We start from the raw sequence: 18,946 nt of genomic DNA on the forward strand, positions 1-18,946 counted from the left end.
CTCCTCGGCGACGATGACTACTGTGTGTTTGTCCTGACCGTGGATGCACTTGGTGCCGGGGCAGCCGGCCTGTCCGAGGGCGGCGGGCGCGGGCGCAGTTCACGTGCAAGATGTGGCTCAACCCGGAGCCGTCGCGGCGGCGGCGAACTACGGGAAGGAGAACATGGTCCTGGTGGAGATGCACATGAGGAGCAGCACTTCGCCCGGTGCGGTGGTTGTCGTGGTCGCGGATGTACGTACCTGGTTGCAGCAGCAGGGGACAGAGTGGCCATGGAAGTTCCCCTGCACATCCTCATGGACAAGATCTCCCCTTGGTCCCACTCGCTGGTTTAATTAGGTCCAATACTGTTGATGGGAAACAAACGATTCATTCAAGGCAGTTCGCCTGACACTATTTGGGTGGTGTTAATTAGTATGTGCAGTTCATCTTTGCCTCTTTAGGAAAATCTTTGGCTCCATGATGATGCAGCAGCACCTTCAAGGGAGATGTGATGATGGGATGTGGCTAGAGAGAGAGAGAGAGAGAGAGAGAGAGAGAGCGCAACGGCTGATTGGGGATGGTTATATATGTTGGTGGTAGACATGAGAGAGGGAGAGATGAGGGGTGCTACTAGCCCGCTACAAATAATGGTGAGAGAAAAAACTAGGATAAATTAAGAGAGACACGAGAGATTGAGAGGATTGTGCTGCTTTGCTGCTTGCTTCTTGCTTTTGCTATTAGTGACTGGGAAAGATTGAGAGAAAGAGCAGAGAGGATTGTGTCCCAAAAGATATTAGCTCCAGGTCTAGATGAGCTTAATACAACTAAAAAATACCTTGGTTGTATCAACGATGCAATCCATTTTCAGATTTGTACATGCCTTAATTATTTTATCTTTTAAATGTCAATACTCTTAATTATTTTATGTTTTAAATGTCATTATATCCTCCTTTAATTTACTGAATCATCTCTCTGCATCCTTACCCTTCAGATGATTACAAATGAGTATGTCATTAAAGCTGCAGTTCTGCATGTTTAGAAGATATGAGTATGTCGAGATTAGCGACATTTTCTTACGGGCACGTGCAAGATTTACATAAAGTTGCATTTTTCCTATGACTGGTGAATTCTTTTGATTGCTGCCATAATAGAGGCGTCTATCACCACGAATTGTCATATACTCCGTCCGTCCGGTGAAGAGTGTACATCTAGCTTTAAATTTTGTCCATAAAATTGTGTACTTCTATCTTCCCAATGCACTTTAAAGTGAGAAAAAAATACTTCTCTCTCATCACACGATAATCAAAACCAATAGCAATCTACACATGGTCTTCTTAATTTTTACATGCACTTAGCTCATTGGGGGTTGGGTAATTAATGAGGAGAGAGATCGTGGCTTGCACCTTTCCAATGCATTTTTTACTCAACTCTATAATTTGTCCTAAAATTTCTAGATGTACACTCTTCACCGGACGGAGGGAGTATTCTTTAATGGTACTTGGCCTATGAGCTACCCTATGTTTTGAAGAGTTCACAAGTTTGGATATGACCGTGAGACTCTAATTACATGATATACATGGTCTCCCATAATTTATATTTTGTCACATGCTATATGTCCATTGAAATGTTTTATACGTTAGAGTCTTATTAAAATAAATCTTTGTGTGATTAAAAATTTCAGTTTCTTCCTTTGAATTGTAGTAGAAATATATTTGGATTGGGGAAGCATAAAGCAGAAGCAATCAGATGCCAATAAAGGAGACATATGTACAGAAGCTTTATTATAAAGCTTGTGTGAGACCAGCTGTAGTATGAATACAGACATCACGTGATACAACATTGTTTCACCCAGAGAAAAAAATGTGAAACTTAAATCATAGCCACCAAGGGTAGATGGTTGAGTTCTGTGCTTTCATCGACCTGTAGATTCAAATGGAGTGTTTTTTCTTGGCGAATTCTATACAGCCAGCTACCAAAAGAAAGATGACCATAATTGTGTGTTGGATTATCTTGTTAGCCTAATAACATGATTTCTTGTGGGAGGTCTTTATAAAACTGAAAGAACTTCGGTAATTAATTTGTACCATTGATGGTGATAGTGGTCCAAGGAAGGGCAATATGTATAAGTGAGACAAAAAGGAACCGAATTTTTGATGTGTTCCATTCAGTAATTGACTGCCATCTGTATTGAAGCTAGATTCTCATACTGTACATGTGGATCACCTTGTTTTGCCTTGGCCTTTCCTTCCCTGATTCATTTTTTTCCTTCTTGTATTTCACTAATAAATTAAATATATAGTTTTTGCCCTTCTTTTTTCCTTTTCACTCTGGTTTTTTATTAAATTTGTTAAGCTAACATGGCATGTAAATATGAACAGCAGAATAAGCTCGGCGCATCTCGTATTCTCATTGAAGTGTTGTACATGTTGAAGGCTGCAAGTTTCAGGTCAATACCTCTCATCTAGACCATAGTCACTATTGACGTACGTGAGAATGTGCCTAAGTTCATTAAGAAACTCATCAACATAGGGGTCTTGCATCTAAAAAAATGTAAGAATCACAACAACAACAACAACAACAACAATATATATATATTCAAAGAGGCAAGCATGTGCATAGCTCATGTCCAGTATTCTTGCACATGTTGCATCATCCTTTTCAGTGGTCCGTTGTGTACGGTGCAGAGGTGCAGAGGTGTAGAGCTTGTGTTTAGACCGTGATTAAGGAATCATGTATTGGTCTGAATTTTTGTCATTATATGAATCTCTACTTCTAATGTCTCACTTGGTAGGATAGCCTTCATGGTTTTTTTCGTCCCTCACTTTCGTCTAGTTTTCTTCGTCCTTTTTTTTCATCTCCCCTCCCACCACCCCACCGGTTTATTTTCACGTCACCTCTCACACAATGAAAAAAATCTGAAAGCATCCGAACTTTTCATACTGGCACAAGTTATTTAGTAATGTCCTTTTGTGAAAGAATCAATCACAATCAATCTCTAAAGATCAAATCTAAATTAATTAACCTTAACATAAATCACTCATTCACATTAATTAAACTTTTCATACCTTATCAAAATCTCTACTCCTAGAGGAGCAGCCTGGGGTTGTGATGGTCCGTTTAGTTGGATCACCGCTCAGTCCGTACACATCGTTCTATGTACTATTAGGTTTTTTATCAACTTACATTACAAGTGAAGTGGACTTCAATTACTTTTATGGGCTATTAGACTTTTACTCTACCACAATTGAGTATCCACTACAACCGGGTGATGCTTTGGCATGGTGGGGACAATATTAAAAAGTATACACCCGCTTGGGTGTAATTTATTTTAGCAAATGCATAGCAATATGCCATTTGCATCCCAAAGAGGTTAGTGATACAAGGCTCCGATGCATGACCAAAGAAAAGAAAAACACATAAGGGATCGAAATGATGATTGTAGTTCTACACATTTGGAATAAAATTCTCATTTACCCCGCAAAAGAAGAAAAGAAATGATGAAGGCGTAGTGTGTGACTTTGGGTCACTTGATCACTCTGAGTCAATGGTCACTAGGACTGAAATATAATCCAAAAAGCTAATCAGGAGGAAGGCAGACATGCTCGCCGCAACATTAGACAAGTAGGGTGAGTGGGATGGACCCTGAGAGTCATATTGTCAATCCAATGGCGGCCACCACAATCGAAGAGGGTGGCAGCACTACGGTGTGTAGTAGGTCGCATCGCACCCTCGCGTGACGGTGTGCACTCCTTGGCACTGTGAATCAGTATAGGGTGACCAGCCACGACGATGAAGGCGTATCCCTCCTACTCGCAGTGCCACACCACTATGCTCGAGGTTGTCCAATCCACATACGAACGGGTCAGCTACATGGCTGGCACGAACAAAGAGTTGCGGTCCCTTCTACACCTCCCTAGCGGATCCACCTACCCAAGATGCCAGACCAGCGGGCGCACTGGCTCGGTGCTGAGACGGCGGCGCGAGAGGTTTTCAGGGGTTGAAGGAGGTGGGCCATGTCGTGGATGAGAAGGGGGCGGTGGAGAGAGGAGTGAGTGGGCTTCACCATAGCGTGGAGGGGTGGTTCCTAGGAGAGATGGCGTCGACGACGCTGTGGCCGGAAGATGAGATGCGGCGACAACCGATGGTTGGCTGGCTATGCGGGAAGAGTAGGAGGCGGTTGTGCGGTGAGTGAGGAGAGGAGTGGCTACTTTTCTCTCCGTCAAGAAAAGAAGAAGGAGGAGCTTCTATGCGGTGACATCAATGTCACATAGTCTAGCAAGTCATTATTAGGAAAACACCAACCAAACGATCTATATGTAGCCTAGAATTTAAAGCTCACTAAAATCGGGATGTGACTTACATTGTACCACGCAAATGAAGCTAAAATTAACAGTCCTCACATTGTACGTAAATATTTTAAACACATCAAGTAGATCTTAGTTTGTAAAAGATAAATAGTTGGATCATTGCCCTGTGATGTGTCTGCTTGTTTCTCTTTTAGAATGCGGACAAAATATTGGAGAACAGTACCTGTTATGCAATGGTAAAGGAAGTAATGCAGATAAGGTTCAAGATAGTGAGACATCCCTGTTGGTCTCCAAGAAAGCTGATAAAATTATCTTTACGACAGTGAGAGAACCCAAAAGTCCTGTCTTGATGTAGTGTTCGAGTTACTGGCCACTACTGCTGGAACAAGCTGTTCGAACTCGCTTTCTGAATCAGTTCGTCTTCTTGAGTCTCAACTTCAAGTTGAAAGACATCGATCAGATGTGCTACGACAGGAAGCTGAAGGATTGAGGAAGTCCCTGCAGAATTCAGATGCATACTTTCTGGTGCAACAGCAAGCGCTGGAGGATTTAAGCGCCAAACAAGAGACAGTTAATAAGCTTGCTAAGCATCTTGCCAGCATTATGGGTACCCAGGATATTGTTTCTTGAGATCTTCTGAAGTGGTTTCAGTTATGGACTTGTTTTGCTGCGGCGTTTATTTGCACTGGTCGCCAACTTTGACAACGAGTGTATATGATATGCTGCTTTGTTCCCTATATTTGCACTGGTGGCGAACTTTGATGCCCAGTGGATGTAATATGTGTAATAGCCGTGATAGCCTAGCATAAATTGCTTGCTTATTTATTTTCTTGTTGTCTTGTTTATTTGTTTGCTTGTAGTCAGTGCAGTTCTTTTTCCGTGGTTTGGCCGCAATAACCTATTTTTTTTAAACTATGCCACAATAACCATGGGCTACATATTTACTGTAGTTACCATGGGCCTCCTACGGGCCGTAGAAACAATGGGCCTTGTAAGGGCCATAGAAACAATGGGCCTTCTACGGGCCATAGCATCAATGGGTTTTCTACGGGCCGTATGATCGACCGGCCAAACATGGTTCAATAACAGACCACATTATGGGCCGTAAACGGGCTAGATTTGGAATCGTCCGTTCATGGGCCGACAATAACGGGCTATTGTTAATCGGTCGTATTTGATGACGCTATGAAAACAGCCCAACGGATTAACGGGTCGATTGTAACCACGGGCTGAATTTGGTCCACAAGCAGAAAAGGCGAGCAACAGGCCGTAAGTAACTGAATGCTGGAAATAAGCCCAAGAATAAATGGGCCCTGAGAAGGCCGAAAGATAACACGGGTTGGAAACGAGCCAATGGAATAATGGGCCGTTAGTGAGTATGAAGCGATACACTGTTCATTGCGGGCCAGATTCACTATGGGCTGTTAATGGGCCTAGAGTTACAAATGGCCTCGTATGGGCCGAAAGACATCATGGGCCATACATGGCCAGAAGTTATAACGGGCTGGAATCATATTGGACGGCCCAGATGAAGCTACTGGCTTAATTCCGATAGGCCGTAATGGGCTGTGAGTTAGCGGGCCGTAAATGGGCTATATAGGAACAGGCTTTCCGTGGGCCGGCCCGTTACCTTTTGACCAAGTCAAACGGGCCGGCCTTTTCACTGGAATGGGCCTCTATTGGGCCGTGCCTCGTGTCGACCTATCATAGGCGCCTCCTGTCCAATGAATGGATGACATCTGTCCCAACGGTGAGCCAACACGTGTTTTCTCCGGCCAATGACAATTTTACACGTGGAAAATCCTCATTGGTCCGGGCTGTTAATGGGCTATCGGATCCAAAAGCGGACCCGATAGCTTAACGGCGACCCGTTACGGTGGATGCCACGTGTCAGTCACCCTTGACAAAAGCACTTCCATGACGCGCGATTATCGTCATGGAAGTAGACACTTCCGTGATGATAATTTTGGTAATGTCATGAAACACTTCTACGACAGCACAGGTATGACTATCTTGATTCTGTCATAAATTTGTCATGGATGTACATGCATGACAGAAAACGTGACCTACTGTGACAAACACGTATCATCACGAAAGTGTATTTTTTTGTAGTGAAAGCTGAAGCAAGCCCGCAGTCCTCCTCCAAAGAGTTGGAGAAAATAAAGGCGGTTGTGGAGACTGAACGAGCCGCCTTTGAAACTGAAAAGGCGGCTTTGATCAAGCGTGCAGAAGACAGTGAGGGCCGGCTGAATCCAGTTACTGAAGAACTGGCCGGGTTAAAATGCCTTATCTCCCAAATGACACAGGCCATATTTGGTAAGTAACTCTTTAGTCCATATTTGCTCTGTGTGTACACATCGTTCTATTAGGGTTTTTTATCAACACATTACAAGTGAAGTGGATTTTCAATTAATTTTACGGGCTATCATTTCTATCATCATGGCCCGTAGTAACGCACGGGCATTTTATTAGTTATAAATTAGTGCCCGGTGTGAGGTGGCGTGACGCTATCTTTTTTCCCTTTTGAGAAGAAACTCAAGGGCATTACGTACAAATTACCGCCTGGAGTATCTGATACGCCACTTGGTCGATAAGGAGGCATATATTCTCCTTCCCTTTTCCCGTGATGGTGGTGGGGGTCGCCTCGCCGGCCATGCATGCGCCCGCGTTGATCGCACGCAGCATACCATATGCGCACGGCGGCGTCGCCATCCATCGGTGATCCCCCGACGGGAAAGCTCAGCGTCTCCCGCTTTAAAACCCTCACCCCGGCCCCGTACGCACGCAGCACCTGCAGCACGCAATCACAGGCACAGGCAGCCCACGCCTCCTCCGATCACAGGCTCACGGCACGTCGAGGAGGATGGCGAGCCTGAGCGTGCCTCCGGTGCTCACGTCCCCGCGCCACGACGCCATCGCCCTCCACAGGGCCTTCAAAGGTACGCACGCACGCGCACACATAGAATCATACAAGCCTGTCTACGATTCGTTTCATCACGTCGGTCTAATACCGCAGGGTTCGGGTGCGACAGCACGACGGTGATCAACATCCTGGCGCACCGCGACGCGACGCAGCGGGCGCTCATCATGCAGGAGTACCGGGCCATCTACCACCAGGACCTCTACCACCGCCTGTCCACCGAGCTCAGCGGGAACCACAAGGCATGCAAACTGCAAAATGATACTAATATATACTTATAAATCACCTAGCAAATATCATGCAAAATGATAAGTCACACACACACACAGCATAGCATAGTATTGCTCCCGAAATGACTTGTCTGCTTGGGTGTGGCGGTTCCTTCTCCAGAAGGCGATGCTGCTGTGGGTGCTGGACCCCGTTGGCCGCGACGCCGCCATCCTGAACCAGTCCCTCAACGGCGACATCACCGACCTGCGCGCCGCCACGGAGGTCATCTGCTCCCGGACGCCGTCGCAGCTGCAGATCATGAAGCAGACCTACCGCGCCCGCTTCGGCTGCTACCTCGAGCAGGACATCACCGAGCGCACCTACGGCGACCACCACAAGGTACGTCTTTGTTTGCCTCCACAGCACCATCGATACATACGCTCATCTGTGCAGTGTTTGAACCTTTCATCATTTTGTGTGTTGCTCGTCGCTGGATGCAGCTTCTGCTGGCGTACTTGGGGATCCCGCGGTACGAGGGCCCGGAGGTGGACCCGGCGGCGGCGGCGCGCGACGCGAGGGAGCTGTACCGCGCCGGCGAGAAGCGGCTCGGCACCGACGAGCGCGCCTTCATCCGCGTCTTCACCGAGCGCAGCTGGGCGCACCTCGCCGCCGTCGCCGGCGCCTACCACCACCTGTACGCGCGCTCCCTGGAGAAGGCCGTGAAGAGCGAGACGTCGGGGACCTTCGAGTTCGGGCTGCTGACGATCCTCCGGTGCGCCGAGAGCCCGGCGAGGTACTTCGCCAAGGCGCTGCACAAGGCGATGAAGGGGCTGGGCACCAGCGACACGACGCTGATACGGGTGGTGGTCACCAGGGCGGAGGTGGACATGCAGTACATCAAGGCCGAGTACCACAAGAAGTACAAGCGCTCGCTGGCCGACGCCATCCACTCCGAGACCTCCGGGAACTACCGGACCTTCCTCCTCTCCCTCGTCGGCCGTGACCGCTAAGAGGCGATGATCGATCATCGATCTCGACGCCACATGGTGGTCCGCACCGCCAAGACCGCCTTGCGTGATCGATTGGTCGGTCAGTCTACCTGTGTATATACATCTGTTTCCTCTATTCAAGTGGCCAAGAAGCCAGGTCTGAATGCAATGGCTACTGCTCAGTATGTTCATGTTACCACTGAAATGAAATTGGCAACTACTGTCTTTATTTATTACTCTATGCCTCAACATAGCCACGGAGGACCCCTCCTTTAACAGCACAAGCACAGCCAGCATTATTGCCTTATTCGTTACTATGAGCATACAACACAGGGTGCCGAAAGTTCAGGGACGCGGGGATACCTTACACTACATCCTGATCACTATACAGGGATTCATGTCCTCTACTCGCAATAAACTCGACGAGCGGTGATTCACATACGGCAAACTTTAGGCAGCCTAGTAACACAACAACAGCAGAGCAGAAACATCACGCAATAACAGACGGCGCACCGTAGCTAAACCACTTGCTGCTATATCAGTCAGTCTGTGGGCTTCGGCCCCACACTCCGAGAAGCTGAATACGACTGCATAGCAGAGGTCGTCATGCCGATTGAGTGCTTTGTAAGGTCCAGGCTCTTCCTTGCGGCAAACCAAATCATCCAAAAGAATCCGATCCAACCTGCACGAGATTTTATAACGTTAGCGCAGGTGATATTGGTAAAAAAAAAACTTCGGACGTGGAAGTTGCGTTGGAGATATTATTCCTCTGGAATCAACATGGCCATTCTATGCTAACTTTTCCAGATATGGAGCATCAATAAAGGAACAATAATTTGGGAACTTATTCAAAAGGACTGGACGATCGCATCTCTGCCTTAAAACTGACAATATATTCCACACGGACTGGCCGACCGCATCTCTGCCTAAAACTGACACTGCATTCCACATGATTGGCCAACCACGTCTCCCCTTTCATAAAGTTCCATGGCATGGAGAAGTTGATTTGAACAGCTAAGGCTTGTAAATCACCCCTACATTTCAAGGACTAGCTAAGATGCTTCTACATGATACCCCTGGTTAGCTAGACAAAAAACAAGTCTAAAACCAAACGCAGTGTGTTACAACAAAACTTAACTAGCATAAAAACTTCTTTCTGTTTCCTCTGTCAACAGTTAGCCTCCAAAGTACATAAGTGAACTAACAACAACTTGCTATCTTAAATTACTGTTACAGAGCTGATGTTGTTAATCCAGTTCATCTTAATTGCAGAAATACAGATTAATGCCAATGAGTCCACTGGAAAATTGAGAAGGCAAATAGGTAAAGTAATAACCAGTACTAAATTGGAGAGCAAGCATGCAAGAACAGAGTCCCTGTTTCCGATCTAAATTCACAGGCAAGAGTTTAAATGGAGATAATCCAGCTGCAACGGTAAGTATTTTTTATCTACATACCGAATAAAGGTACAGGTTGTGCCGGGACACTTATCACTTTATATATGGAAATAACTGTTTACCATAACCATCCATCAAGCCGCATCTGACGAATGGCTATAAAAACTGTGGAAGTTTCCTAATAGTTCTTAATTAGGTTTTATTTGTCTTCATGGTAATACCTCACTCCTCCACATCTCTCCACATTCTCATCTCCTTCCCTCCTTTGTGTACTCAATGGCACACTTTAGTGGCAATTGGGGAAAATTATGATCATCAGCAAGGATGGAAAGAGCTACTCAATGGCACAGTTTAGTGCCTATTGGGGGAAGTTACTAATCATCAGCAAGTATGAACAGAGCGGTTTTTTTGGTCAACATTGTAACATTCTTTCAATCATCTACTCGGTGCCAACTCAGATAACGCATCATATGTTGCAAAAAGGACTAAAGAGCATCACATGTGCAAGATAGCTAGTAACTGGAGAACAATACACTCAAAGAACACAACATGCCCTTTCCTCCTTTGTCTACTCGATGGCACACTTTAATGGCAATTGGGGAAAATTATGATCATCCACAAGGATGGAAGGAGCTACTCAATGGCACAGTTTAGTGCCTATTGGGGGAAGTTAATGATCATCAGCAAGTGTGGAAGGAGCTATTTTTTTGGTCAACATTGAAACATTCTTTCAATCATCTACTTGGTGCCAACTCAGATAACACATCATATGTTGCGAAAAGGACTGAAGGAGCATCACAAGTGCAAAATAGCTAGTAACTGGAGAACAATGCACTCAAAGAACACAACAGTCTGAATTAATGATTCACCAAAAAATCACATACCAGAATGTAAAAAAATAATCATGCTTCCTCATTTAGAAGTCACTATTGAAGTTACATGAAGTGGATTAAAAAAATCCTGCTATTACGAATTGCTTTAGAAAGATTTTATGTTCCTCTTAATAAGAGAAATGCAATTTCAATGCAAATGACTTGGACACTAAGGCAAGAGCATAGGGAATTAATGGCTCTATTAGTGGGCACATGCAAGCTGGATTCCGATCTAATTACACAGGCAGAAGTATGAACAGAGACAGTCCAGCCACAAAGTTATCCAATGCAGTAACACTATCTAAATTAACTAAAGAAGAAGAGTACTTTCAATACTTAGCTCATTGGTTTTGTGATGACAAGGTGGTTGAGAACATCACCAGTATAAGGAATTTTTGGCTAGTCCTAGATATACTCTTCATAATGGTGATGCACCAAGTAGGTATTTGTAGGAAAACCATTATGAATGTAAGGACTGAAGGTAGTTTGCATAATAACATAATAAAAAACACTTAAACTGATGCCTAACTAATGATCGTTATGCCCCTAGAAGTTGCATACAACAATACAAACATTGAAACTTCCGAGCAAATTATTTGTTATTTTGTCTCCAGGATATATAAACAAAGCGAGAGAGAGATGGCATACCGGTGGCAATCAGGACTCCCACAATTGCAGAGATAACAGTGGCCGAAATGACGAATATGGCAATTGATACTGCTCCGACATAGACTGCAACTAAGCATGCAAAGAACAAAGCCAGGAACCCTCCAGCAGCTGCCAAGGACATAAGAACTGAAACGATAATGGCATTAGCGGTCGCAACCAGAAGGAAGGACATGAAAATCAGCAGGCCAGTCAATGATATCATCGTGATTGTTCCGACCTGTAAAGGATGAAAAGGTGATTAAGCAGGTTTAATATTCTATACAGACCATAAATGCTGATGTAACAACGATGGGCTTACGCCGTACCAAGTAGATAAACAGATGCTATATGCCATAACAAAAATGAAACCTACATCCAACATTGATGGGCTTACGCATCATATAGGTATATAATCTTGACTACCATGTTTTCCCCACAACATGTAGTACAATTCAGCACATCCTTTAACTATACAGAAACATGTAAAAACTGGTGGCACCGAGTACAGATAGATGAATTTTACAATGACAATTAATCCCGTCGCTAATACTGCATACAACATGCCTTAAATTTTACAATGAGTAATGTGTTACAATTAAGTTGATGTTCGCACAAAGAAATTGAGTATCATTCGATGAAGAAATTAATACAGCTTTTCCGTTTCCTAACGGAGGGACGGATGGACGGATCGGAAAAGGGAAGCAGGCTCACCGAGATGACGAGGATGGCGCGGAGGCCGCTGCCCTGCTTGGTCCAGGCGAGCAGATCGCGGGCCGAGTTCCTGGAGGCGTCCCGCAGCCGCGGCGCGGCCTCGCAGGTCGCCGCGCGGAGGCGCCGCAGGAGCGGATCTCCGCCGTCGCCGGGCGGCCAGACGCCGTCCACGAAGCCGCGGAGCACCGCGGGGAGGGTGTCCTCGCCGCCGCCGGAGACCTCGACGGCGCGGCCGTCGTCGGAGACCTCGCCGTTGGCCATCTTGCCGTCCGCCGCGTCGGATTCGGCCATCATGCCGGCCGCCGTGTCGGATTCGGCCATCTCCAGGTCGTGAATGGAGGTGGGGAACGATGGGCGGGTTGGGGGAATGGAGCGGTGCTGTGCTGGTCGTAGTGGCAGATCTTTCTGGATTGAAGACGCGCCGCTGGTGACACGTGTTGCTTTGGACCGGGATGGGTGACACGTAGGCGTCGTACGTGTGCCGCCTGGTGGCCCCTGCCTCGTTAGTTAATGGTATATCAAGTGAACAGGGGAGGGGGCACTCCTCAGGCCGCTAAATGAGAAATCCAAAAATTTAAGCACAATCCCATTGAAATCAGCACACTGATCTACTATCCTGGTGCTACCAAAAGTTCCATATCAGTGTATAACCTAGTTGTTCATAGCGCACGTTGATAATCTATACTACTATTAAAAGAGCAAACATGAATCCCTTAAACTCACACAACAAACTGTATGCGGAGTAACCAGGACCCTTCAATAAAACCATTCTAAAAACATCCAACTGTCCATATTTCATCAAAGGTCTACCAATCGAATAAACATCTGAGATCGAATGTTTTGCCACGCCGTGGTCTGCCAAGTCCCCGCGGCCCCGCCTGCAACAACCAAATCGGGCCTCGCCGACCCTTCTTTTTTCCCAGATCGAGAAGGACGGATCCGGAGAAACCTTGCGTCGCCGCTCCTCCATTCCCCTCCTCGCGTGCCCCCCTCTCCTTCCGCCTGCAAGAATGACACTCTTTCTACCTTCACCTCTCTTCCCATCGACACCCTTGGCGGCCTGGCCTGCAAGGACGCCCGAAGGCATCGGCGCGCTAGGGTTCTGTCGCCGCCGCCTCCCTCGCTCGAGTGACACCGCGTCGCGTCCTTCCCCCTCCCCTGTAGCGTCGTTGGCGCACCCCTCGCCGAGGTCCCAGCCCAGCCGCCACCGCGATCTCCTCGCTCCTCCTCGATCGGGAGGCCCGGCCCGGTGAGATTTCCTAGCCACCCTCCGTCTCCCATGTTTCTGAATTGTCTCGGTACAGTAGCACGCCCACTGCTTGTTGTGTCGTGAAAATGAGGGTAGTCGTGGTGTGTGGTCCGTCGTCTTGTGAGTTGTGACGTGAAAATGAGGCAGTTGTCTTGAAATGCTAAGGGGTGTCGATGAGGCTACCCATGGTCAATACCCACGACACGCAGGGCGCCGCCGCCGCCCAATCCAGACTGAATTTTGGACTTCCGTCCGGGAGGGGTTTGGATGTGGATAGGAGGGACCTTGGCTTCGCCTCCTACGCCGCCGATGTCGGGCCGGACCAGCCGGCCAAAGTTTCCTCCGGTCCCCAACGCATACCACCAAACCTCCGACTGTTCCGGATCCGAGAGAGACGAATCGAGACCAGCAGAGATGCAAGTGCCATGGGGCTCAACCCACCAGGAAGGAAGATCAAGAAGGACAGCCACCGTAGGTCTCCAGACACTGGATCCAACGATCCGATGAGCCCAGCGGCGTAGACCACCACCCTGCGCCGGCCAACTAGGGATGCATACGGCATTTTAAGTATGAGTACTAGAATTTTTGGTCTTGATTATGCACCGAGCCTAGTCCTCAATAAATGCGTGAGTATCAGAAAAGTCTGGTCCTCAAGAATAAATAGGAACCTAAATTCGCCTCCGTGAGAAATTGAAGCCCAGTTGTTGGGTTTGTACATCCACTCCCCAACCAGTTAAGATAGGCTCACTCTCCAAATGGAGTAGATGATAATAGCTTCGTTTGTACCTTTGGCTCGTTCGTTCTACGCTCCCGACCGCAAGCTTGCAGCACATGTCTCAGTTGCCATTTTGTTATTTGTTACTACTATTACCCGTACACATAAGTTAGCTGATTACACTTATGGATATACTAGTACGTATGATCGAAATCCTTCTCTGCTGAAGCAGCAGCAGGTTTATCGTGTTGGATCCAACCCCGGGCGGCTCAGGCCATGAAGCTCAACTCGAACTCGTCGTCGCCCACCTTGAGGAAGTGCGACCCCTGGTCGATCACCTTGCGGCCGTCCTCCGCGGCCCTGCTCAAGTGCTTGCAGGGGCTCACCTCGAACTCCACGTGCGCGGCCTCCTCCGCCTTGAGGTGCACGCTCTGGAACCCGATGAGCTGGCTCGCGGGTCGCCCGTCCGTCGCGTTCGACCACCGGAGGAACAGCAGCACCGGGTGCCTCCCGTCCATGGGCCCGTGGTTCTGCACCCTCACCACCGCCGGGAACCGGAGCCTGTCGCACGCCTCCGCGCCCATCTCCTCGACGTCGTAGCTCACCGTGCCCGCCGCCGACGCCGTCGCCTTCAGGCCCCCGATGCCGCTCATGGACGGCGGCTTCGTGCCCCTGGACGCGAACCGGTGGGAGTACTTGGAGTAGCTCAGGCCGTAGCCGAAGCTGTACACGGTCTTGCCCTTGTAGAACCTGTAGGTGCGTCCCGGGTAGCCCGTGGACGGGTCGGCGCGCATCCGCATGTCCGTCATGGGCACCGCCGTGAACTCCTTGGGGTACCATGTCACCGGCAGCCTCCCACCTGATGATCCGTCATGTCCAGCAGTCAGTACAGTACAGCCTAGGAAAGCGCGCGGCCAAGAATTGCTCAGAGCGGAGTGAAACAAAATCTCACCGGGGTTGTGCTCGCCGAAGAGGACCTGGGCAATGGCGATGCCACCGGCCTGGCCAGGGTAACCAGCCCAGACAATGGCGCCGATCTTAGGATTGTTCTTGGCGAACGTCACGTCCACCGGTCCGCCGCAAAGCAGCACCAAGATCACCGGCTTCTTGGCCGCGTCGGCAACCTTGTTGACAAGGCTCTCCTGCATCCCGGGGAGCCCCAGGTCCAGCCTATCCACCTCCTCCTTCTCCTGGTCCTGATCCAGCCCCATGAACAGCACGACGTAGTCCGCCGAGGTGGCCGCGTGCACCGCCTCCCCGATGTCGGACACGTTGCACACGGCGGCGTTGCACCCCTGGACGAACCGGGCGTCCTTGACGTACCCCTGCAGCGCCTGGAACGGCGTGACGGAGATGCACGGCGGGCCGAAGTAGTTGCCGAGCAGCAGCGACGCGTTGTTGCCGTTGGGCCCGATGACGGCGATGGAGGAGGAGGAGAGCTTGGACTTGGAGAGGGGCAGCGCGCCGGCGTGGTTCTTGAGCAGGACGATGCCGTCCTGCGCCGCCTGCAGGGCCAGGTCCTGGTGCTCCTTGTTGCACACCTGGTCGGCGCCGATGTTGCCGTAGCGGTTGTACTTGGGGTTGCCGTTGAAGAGGCCCAGCCTCATCCGGATGGCGAAGAGGTTGCGGAGGGCCCTGTCGATGTCCTCCCCCGTGATCTTGCCCTGCCGGTACGCCGACACGCCGTGCGTCTGGATGTAGCCGCCGCAGTTCACGTCCATACCTGGAATGACTCATCCATCTTTGAGAAACTGTAGCAGGTCATGTGACAACCAGTGTATCTAGCAATCGTGATTTGAAGTGAAAACTCGTACCGGCCTTGAGGACATCTGCCACCGCATCCTCTGGCGCCTTGGCATACCCCTGGACGTCGTGGATGATGGCCACGGCGTCGCAGTCCGACGTGATGTATCTGCTCAACAGAAATGAAACTTGCAAGCGTCAGTCCGTGAGCAACAGAAATGGCACTTGTTTTACTGAAGAAGAGAATGTTGCTACTTATTACCCGTTGAAGCTCCAGTCGCCTCTGGCGGTCTTGGAGAGGAGGTTGTGGTCGGCGCAGGTGGGCACGCCATTGACGCGGTTGTAGGAGCACATGATGCCGCTGGCGCCGCCGTCCTCCACGCAGCTCTTGAACGGCGGGTTGTACGTGTCCGCCAGGTCCTGCTCCGTCACCTGCCCAGCAAGACAGCTTTTGGCATCGCATTCGCATGCACGGTCGTCAATTCCGACCTCCAAAAATGACAACCTTTGCGTCGAAGGCGAAGCGGGTGACGCCCTTCCAGTTGTCGAGGTCGTAGGCGGCGAAGTGCTTGCAGCAGGCGGAGGCCTCCAGGTCGGAGGAGTTGATGGCGCCGGACATGCCGTAGCCCTGCACGCCGCGGACGAACACGGCGGCGTACTTGCCCGTCATGGCCGGGTCCTCGCCGGGGGTCTCCTGGCCCCGGCCCCACCGCGGGTCCCGGAACACGTTGATGTTGGGCGCCCACAAGGTCAGCCCCTCCGCCTGCCCGTTGTTGTACACGCCCCGCGCCTCCCTGCCGATCGCCTGACAAGTGACAAGACCCGTCAAGTTCACTTCAGTTCTTGCCAACTTGGTACTCTTTTTCAGTTTATGATTAGGTTCCGTTTGTGTGCATTATGGCGTTTGATTTGAAGGTCAATGTTGGAATCATCGGCATCCTTGTCGAATCGTGTGAATAAACGGCACACAATCTCAAAAGCAGAGTGATCGACGAGGTAATAGACGGCGGTGCTCGTGTGTACGTACCTGGCCGATCCTGTACCAGAGGTGCGGGTTGAAGGACGCGGCGGTGAGGATGACCTGCGGGAAGCTGGTGGCGGCGCGGAGCGGGCCGTCCAGGTGCATGCCCTTGCTCCACGCCACGCCGTGCAGCGCCTCCGACCACCACTTGTACGCCGGCACACCCAGCCGGGCCACCGCCGGCGACTCGTCGCCCAGCTGCGAGATCTTCTCCTCCAGCGACAGCTTCGACACCAGGTCCGCCGCCCGCCGCTCCATCGGCAGCTTCCGGTCGCAGTACGGCGCGCCCGACGCCGCGCCGCAGGAAAAGGGCGGGTCGGCGGCCGCGGCCACGTGCAGATGGAGGAAGGCGAGCAGCAGCGCGGCCGCCTGGACGGCGTGCGTGCGGGTGCGGCGTCCCATGGCTCTAGTGTGCGTGTGTGTCACTTGCGCGCGAGCGAGGCGGGCTGGCTGGCTTGGCTATGGCGAGGGGCGAGGGGCACTATATATATAGTAGCATAGCCCTGCCGCCGCGCCGGGTGATGCATTATATTTATACGGATCGTAAAGGCCATTTTTATATTTTTAACGACAGAATCGCATAACTAAAACCCAGAAATAGTTCTAAAAGGTGGAAAATGAGTACATTTATTGCAGCCATGTATGATAAATACTGATAAACGGAAGTGTACACGCTACTAATAAGGTCTTATTGGCACATTATAGAGACCGTTCTATGAAACATACCATATACAATGATGCAACTGCATGAAAGTAAATGATTGCGGATGGCCTAGTTGAGTTAAATCATCCTAGTGTAGCTCCCTGTAAGATAGTTTGTAATGAAGTAGTCAAGAGCTTTTACAAATTCCTCTACCTGTCCAACGGGTGTCTTAGCTCCTTTGTATGTAATGATGGGATCATCTCTCTGAGGGCGTTGGGGTACATGCGAAGAAGTGCCACGTCGGAGAAATCATTGCATATTATCGCCAAGATCATTGTTTGTCTTGCAAATTCATTCTGTTGGGTACTTACTTGCTAGCGAGCCATGTTGAATTTTCATGCCCGTGCGGTGGCACGCCGCGCCTATTGATACTTTATGTGAGAAATTCTATGTACAATAATATTAAAATTCATATACCAATTATTTAATTATTTTATTCACTTTTTACGTGTTCACTTCAAATTTTATATTATGGTGTATGTAAAAAAATTATATTGGTACAAATGCTATAATCTTTCATAAAGAAATTTTTTATTGAATGAAAAGAGTCAGTACATTAATTGTACATAAAGAGAATACATATTGATATTGCATGATAAATTTCTGATTCCTTGGTAATTCAAGGCATCCTTGTTTGACCGCCCATTGGTTTTGTGTTCATAATGAAATGATAGCTGAGGAAGTTCACATCAGTAGTTAACATGATAGGGCTTGTATATGGGGCAGTTGTTCAGCTTCAGTAAGAAAAACAGATTGTTAATGCCTTGCAATTGCTTCCGGCTTTTCACCCCGTAAGGGTCTTATTATGTAAGTTAATAGTATGTCATCCAAATTCATCATAGCTTGATGCATCCATACAATAAATATGAGAAGGGATCGTTCAAAAAATAAATATGAGAAGGGGTTAAAACCATATCTCTAGTATTGATGCCTACATACAACAAATATGATAAGGGGGTAAACCCATATTATTTAGTCTTGATGCTTGCATAGAACAAATATTAGAAGGGAGTAAATCATGGTCATCCCAAAAACCATATCATCAAATTAACAGCAGATGCAGCAAATGACACGGGACCATGAAGAATATATCCCACACCGGAACCGCCGTGGGTTTAACGGTTGCAAATTCCTGCACCAAGGACAGATAGTAAATGTTTGCAGCAATGATGGAAGGGATACTATACCTTAAGAGCACAAAAATGAACCTGAAGCTAAATAACACCAATCAGTTAGTGGCCATCTCTGAACCTTTAGTCTACAAGAAAAGGCTTCAAAATAATCGACTGAAGCAATCCCTTTATATGGGTTATCAAGAAGAAAGATGATCAGGAGAAACCTTGTCTTATTACATAGCAATGATAGCACCAGAATTTTGACCACTTGCAAATCTCCCTCGTTGTTGAGCTGCACAAAAAAATGAGAGAGAGAGAGAGAGAGAGAGAGAGAGAGAGAGATGATCACACGAACCTGGACGTACG

General features: G+C 48.6%; 3 protein-coding genes across 3 annotated transcripts; 1 reads left to right on the plus strand and 2 right to left on the minus strand.

The window, feature by feature from the left end:
• Positions 1-6,999: 6,999 nt before the first annotated feature.
• On the plus strand, positions 7,000-8,642 carry LOC123080658 (annexin D5). The gene is made up of 4 exons (XM_044503588.1): positions 7,000-7,226; positions 7,304-7,449; positions 7,598-7,816; positions 7,918-8,642. The coding sequence occupies exons 1-4, from the start codon at positions 7,151-7,153 to the stop codon at positions 8,425-8,427; spliced, it is 951 nt and encodes a 316-aa protein (XP_044359523.1). The 5' UTR covers positions 7,000-7,150; the 3' UTR covers positions 8,428-8,642.
• LOC123080659 (uncharacterized) lies at positions 8,612-12,419 on the minus strand. Its single transcript, XM_044503589.1, has 3 exons — positions 12,035-12,419; positions 11,324-11,561; positions 8,612-9,088 (listed from the first exon to the last, which is right to left on the minus strand). Exons 1-3 carry the CDS (start codon positions 12,353-12,355, stop codon positions 8,949-8,951), a joined length of 699 nt encoding a protein of 232 aa, XP_044359524.1. The 5' UTR covers positions 12,356-12,419; the 3' UTR covers positions 8,612-8,948.
• Positions 12,420-14,029: 1,610 nt separating this feature from the next.
• LOC123075607 (probable beta-D-xylosidase 7) lies at positions 14,030-17,200 on the minus strand. Its single transcript, XM_044498170.1, has 6 exons — positions 16,769-17,200; positions 16,247-16,546; positions 16,004-16,173; positions 15,813-15,910; positions 14,951-15,721; positions 14,030-14,857 (listed from the first exon to the last, which is right to left on the minus strand). The coding sequence occupies exons 1-6, from the start codon at positions 17,162-17,164 to the stop codon at positions 14,268-14,270; spliced, it is 2,325 nt and encodes a 774-aa protein (XP_044354105.1). The 5' UTR covers positions 17,165-17,200; the 3' UTR covers positions 14,030-14,267.
• Between the last annotated feature and the right edge of the window lie 1,746 nt (positions 17,201-18,946).

This window comes from Triticum aestivum, chromosome 3D (assembly GCF_018294505.1).
Source record: "Triticum aestivum cultivar Chinese Spring chromosome 3D, IWGSC CS RefSeq v2.1, whole genome shotgun sequence".
In the NCBI taxonomy this organism is placed as follows: domain Eukaryota; kingdom Viridiplantae; phylum Streptophyta; class Magnoliopsida; order Poales; family Poaceae; genus Triticum; species Triticum aestivum.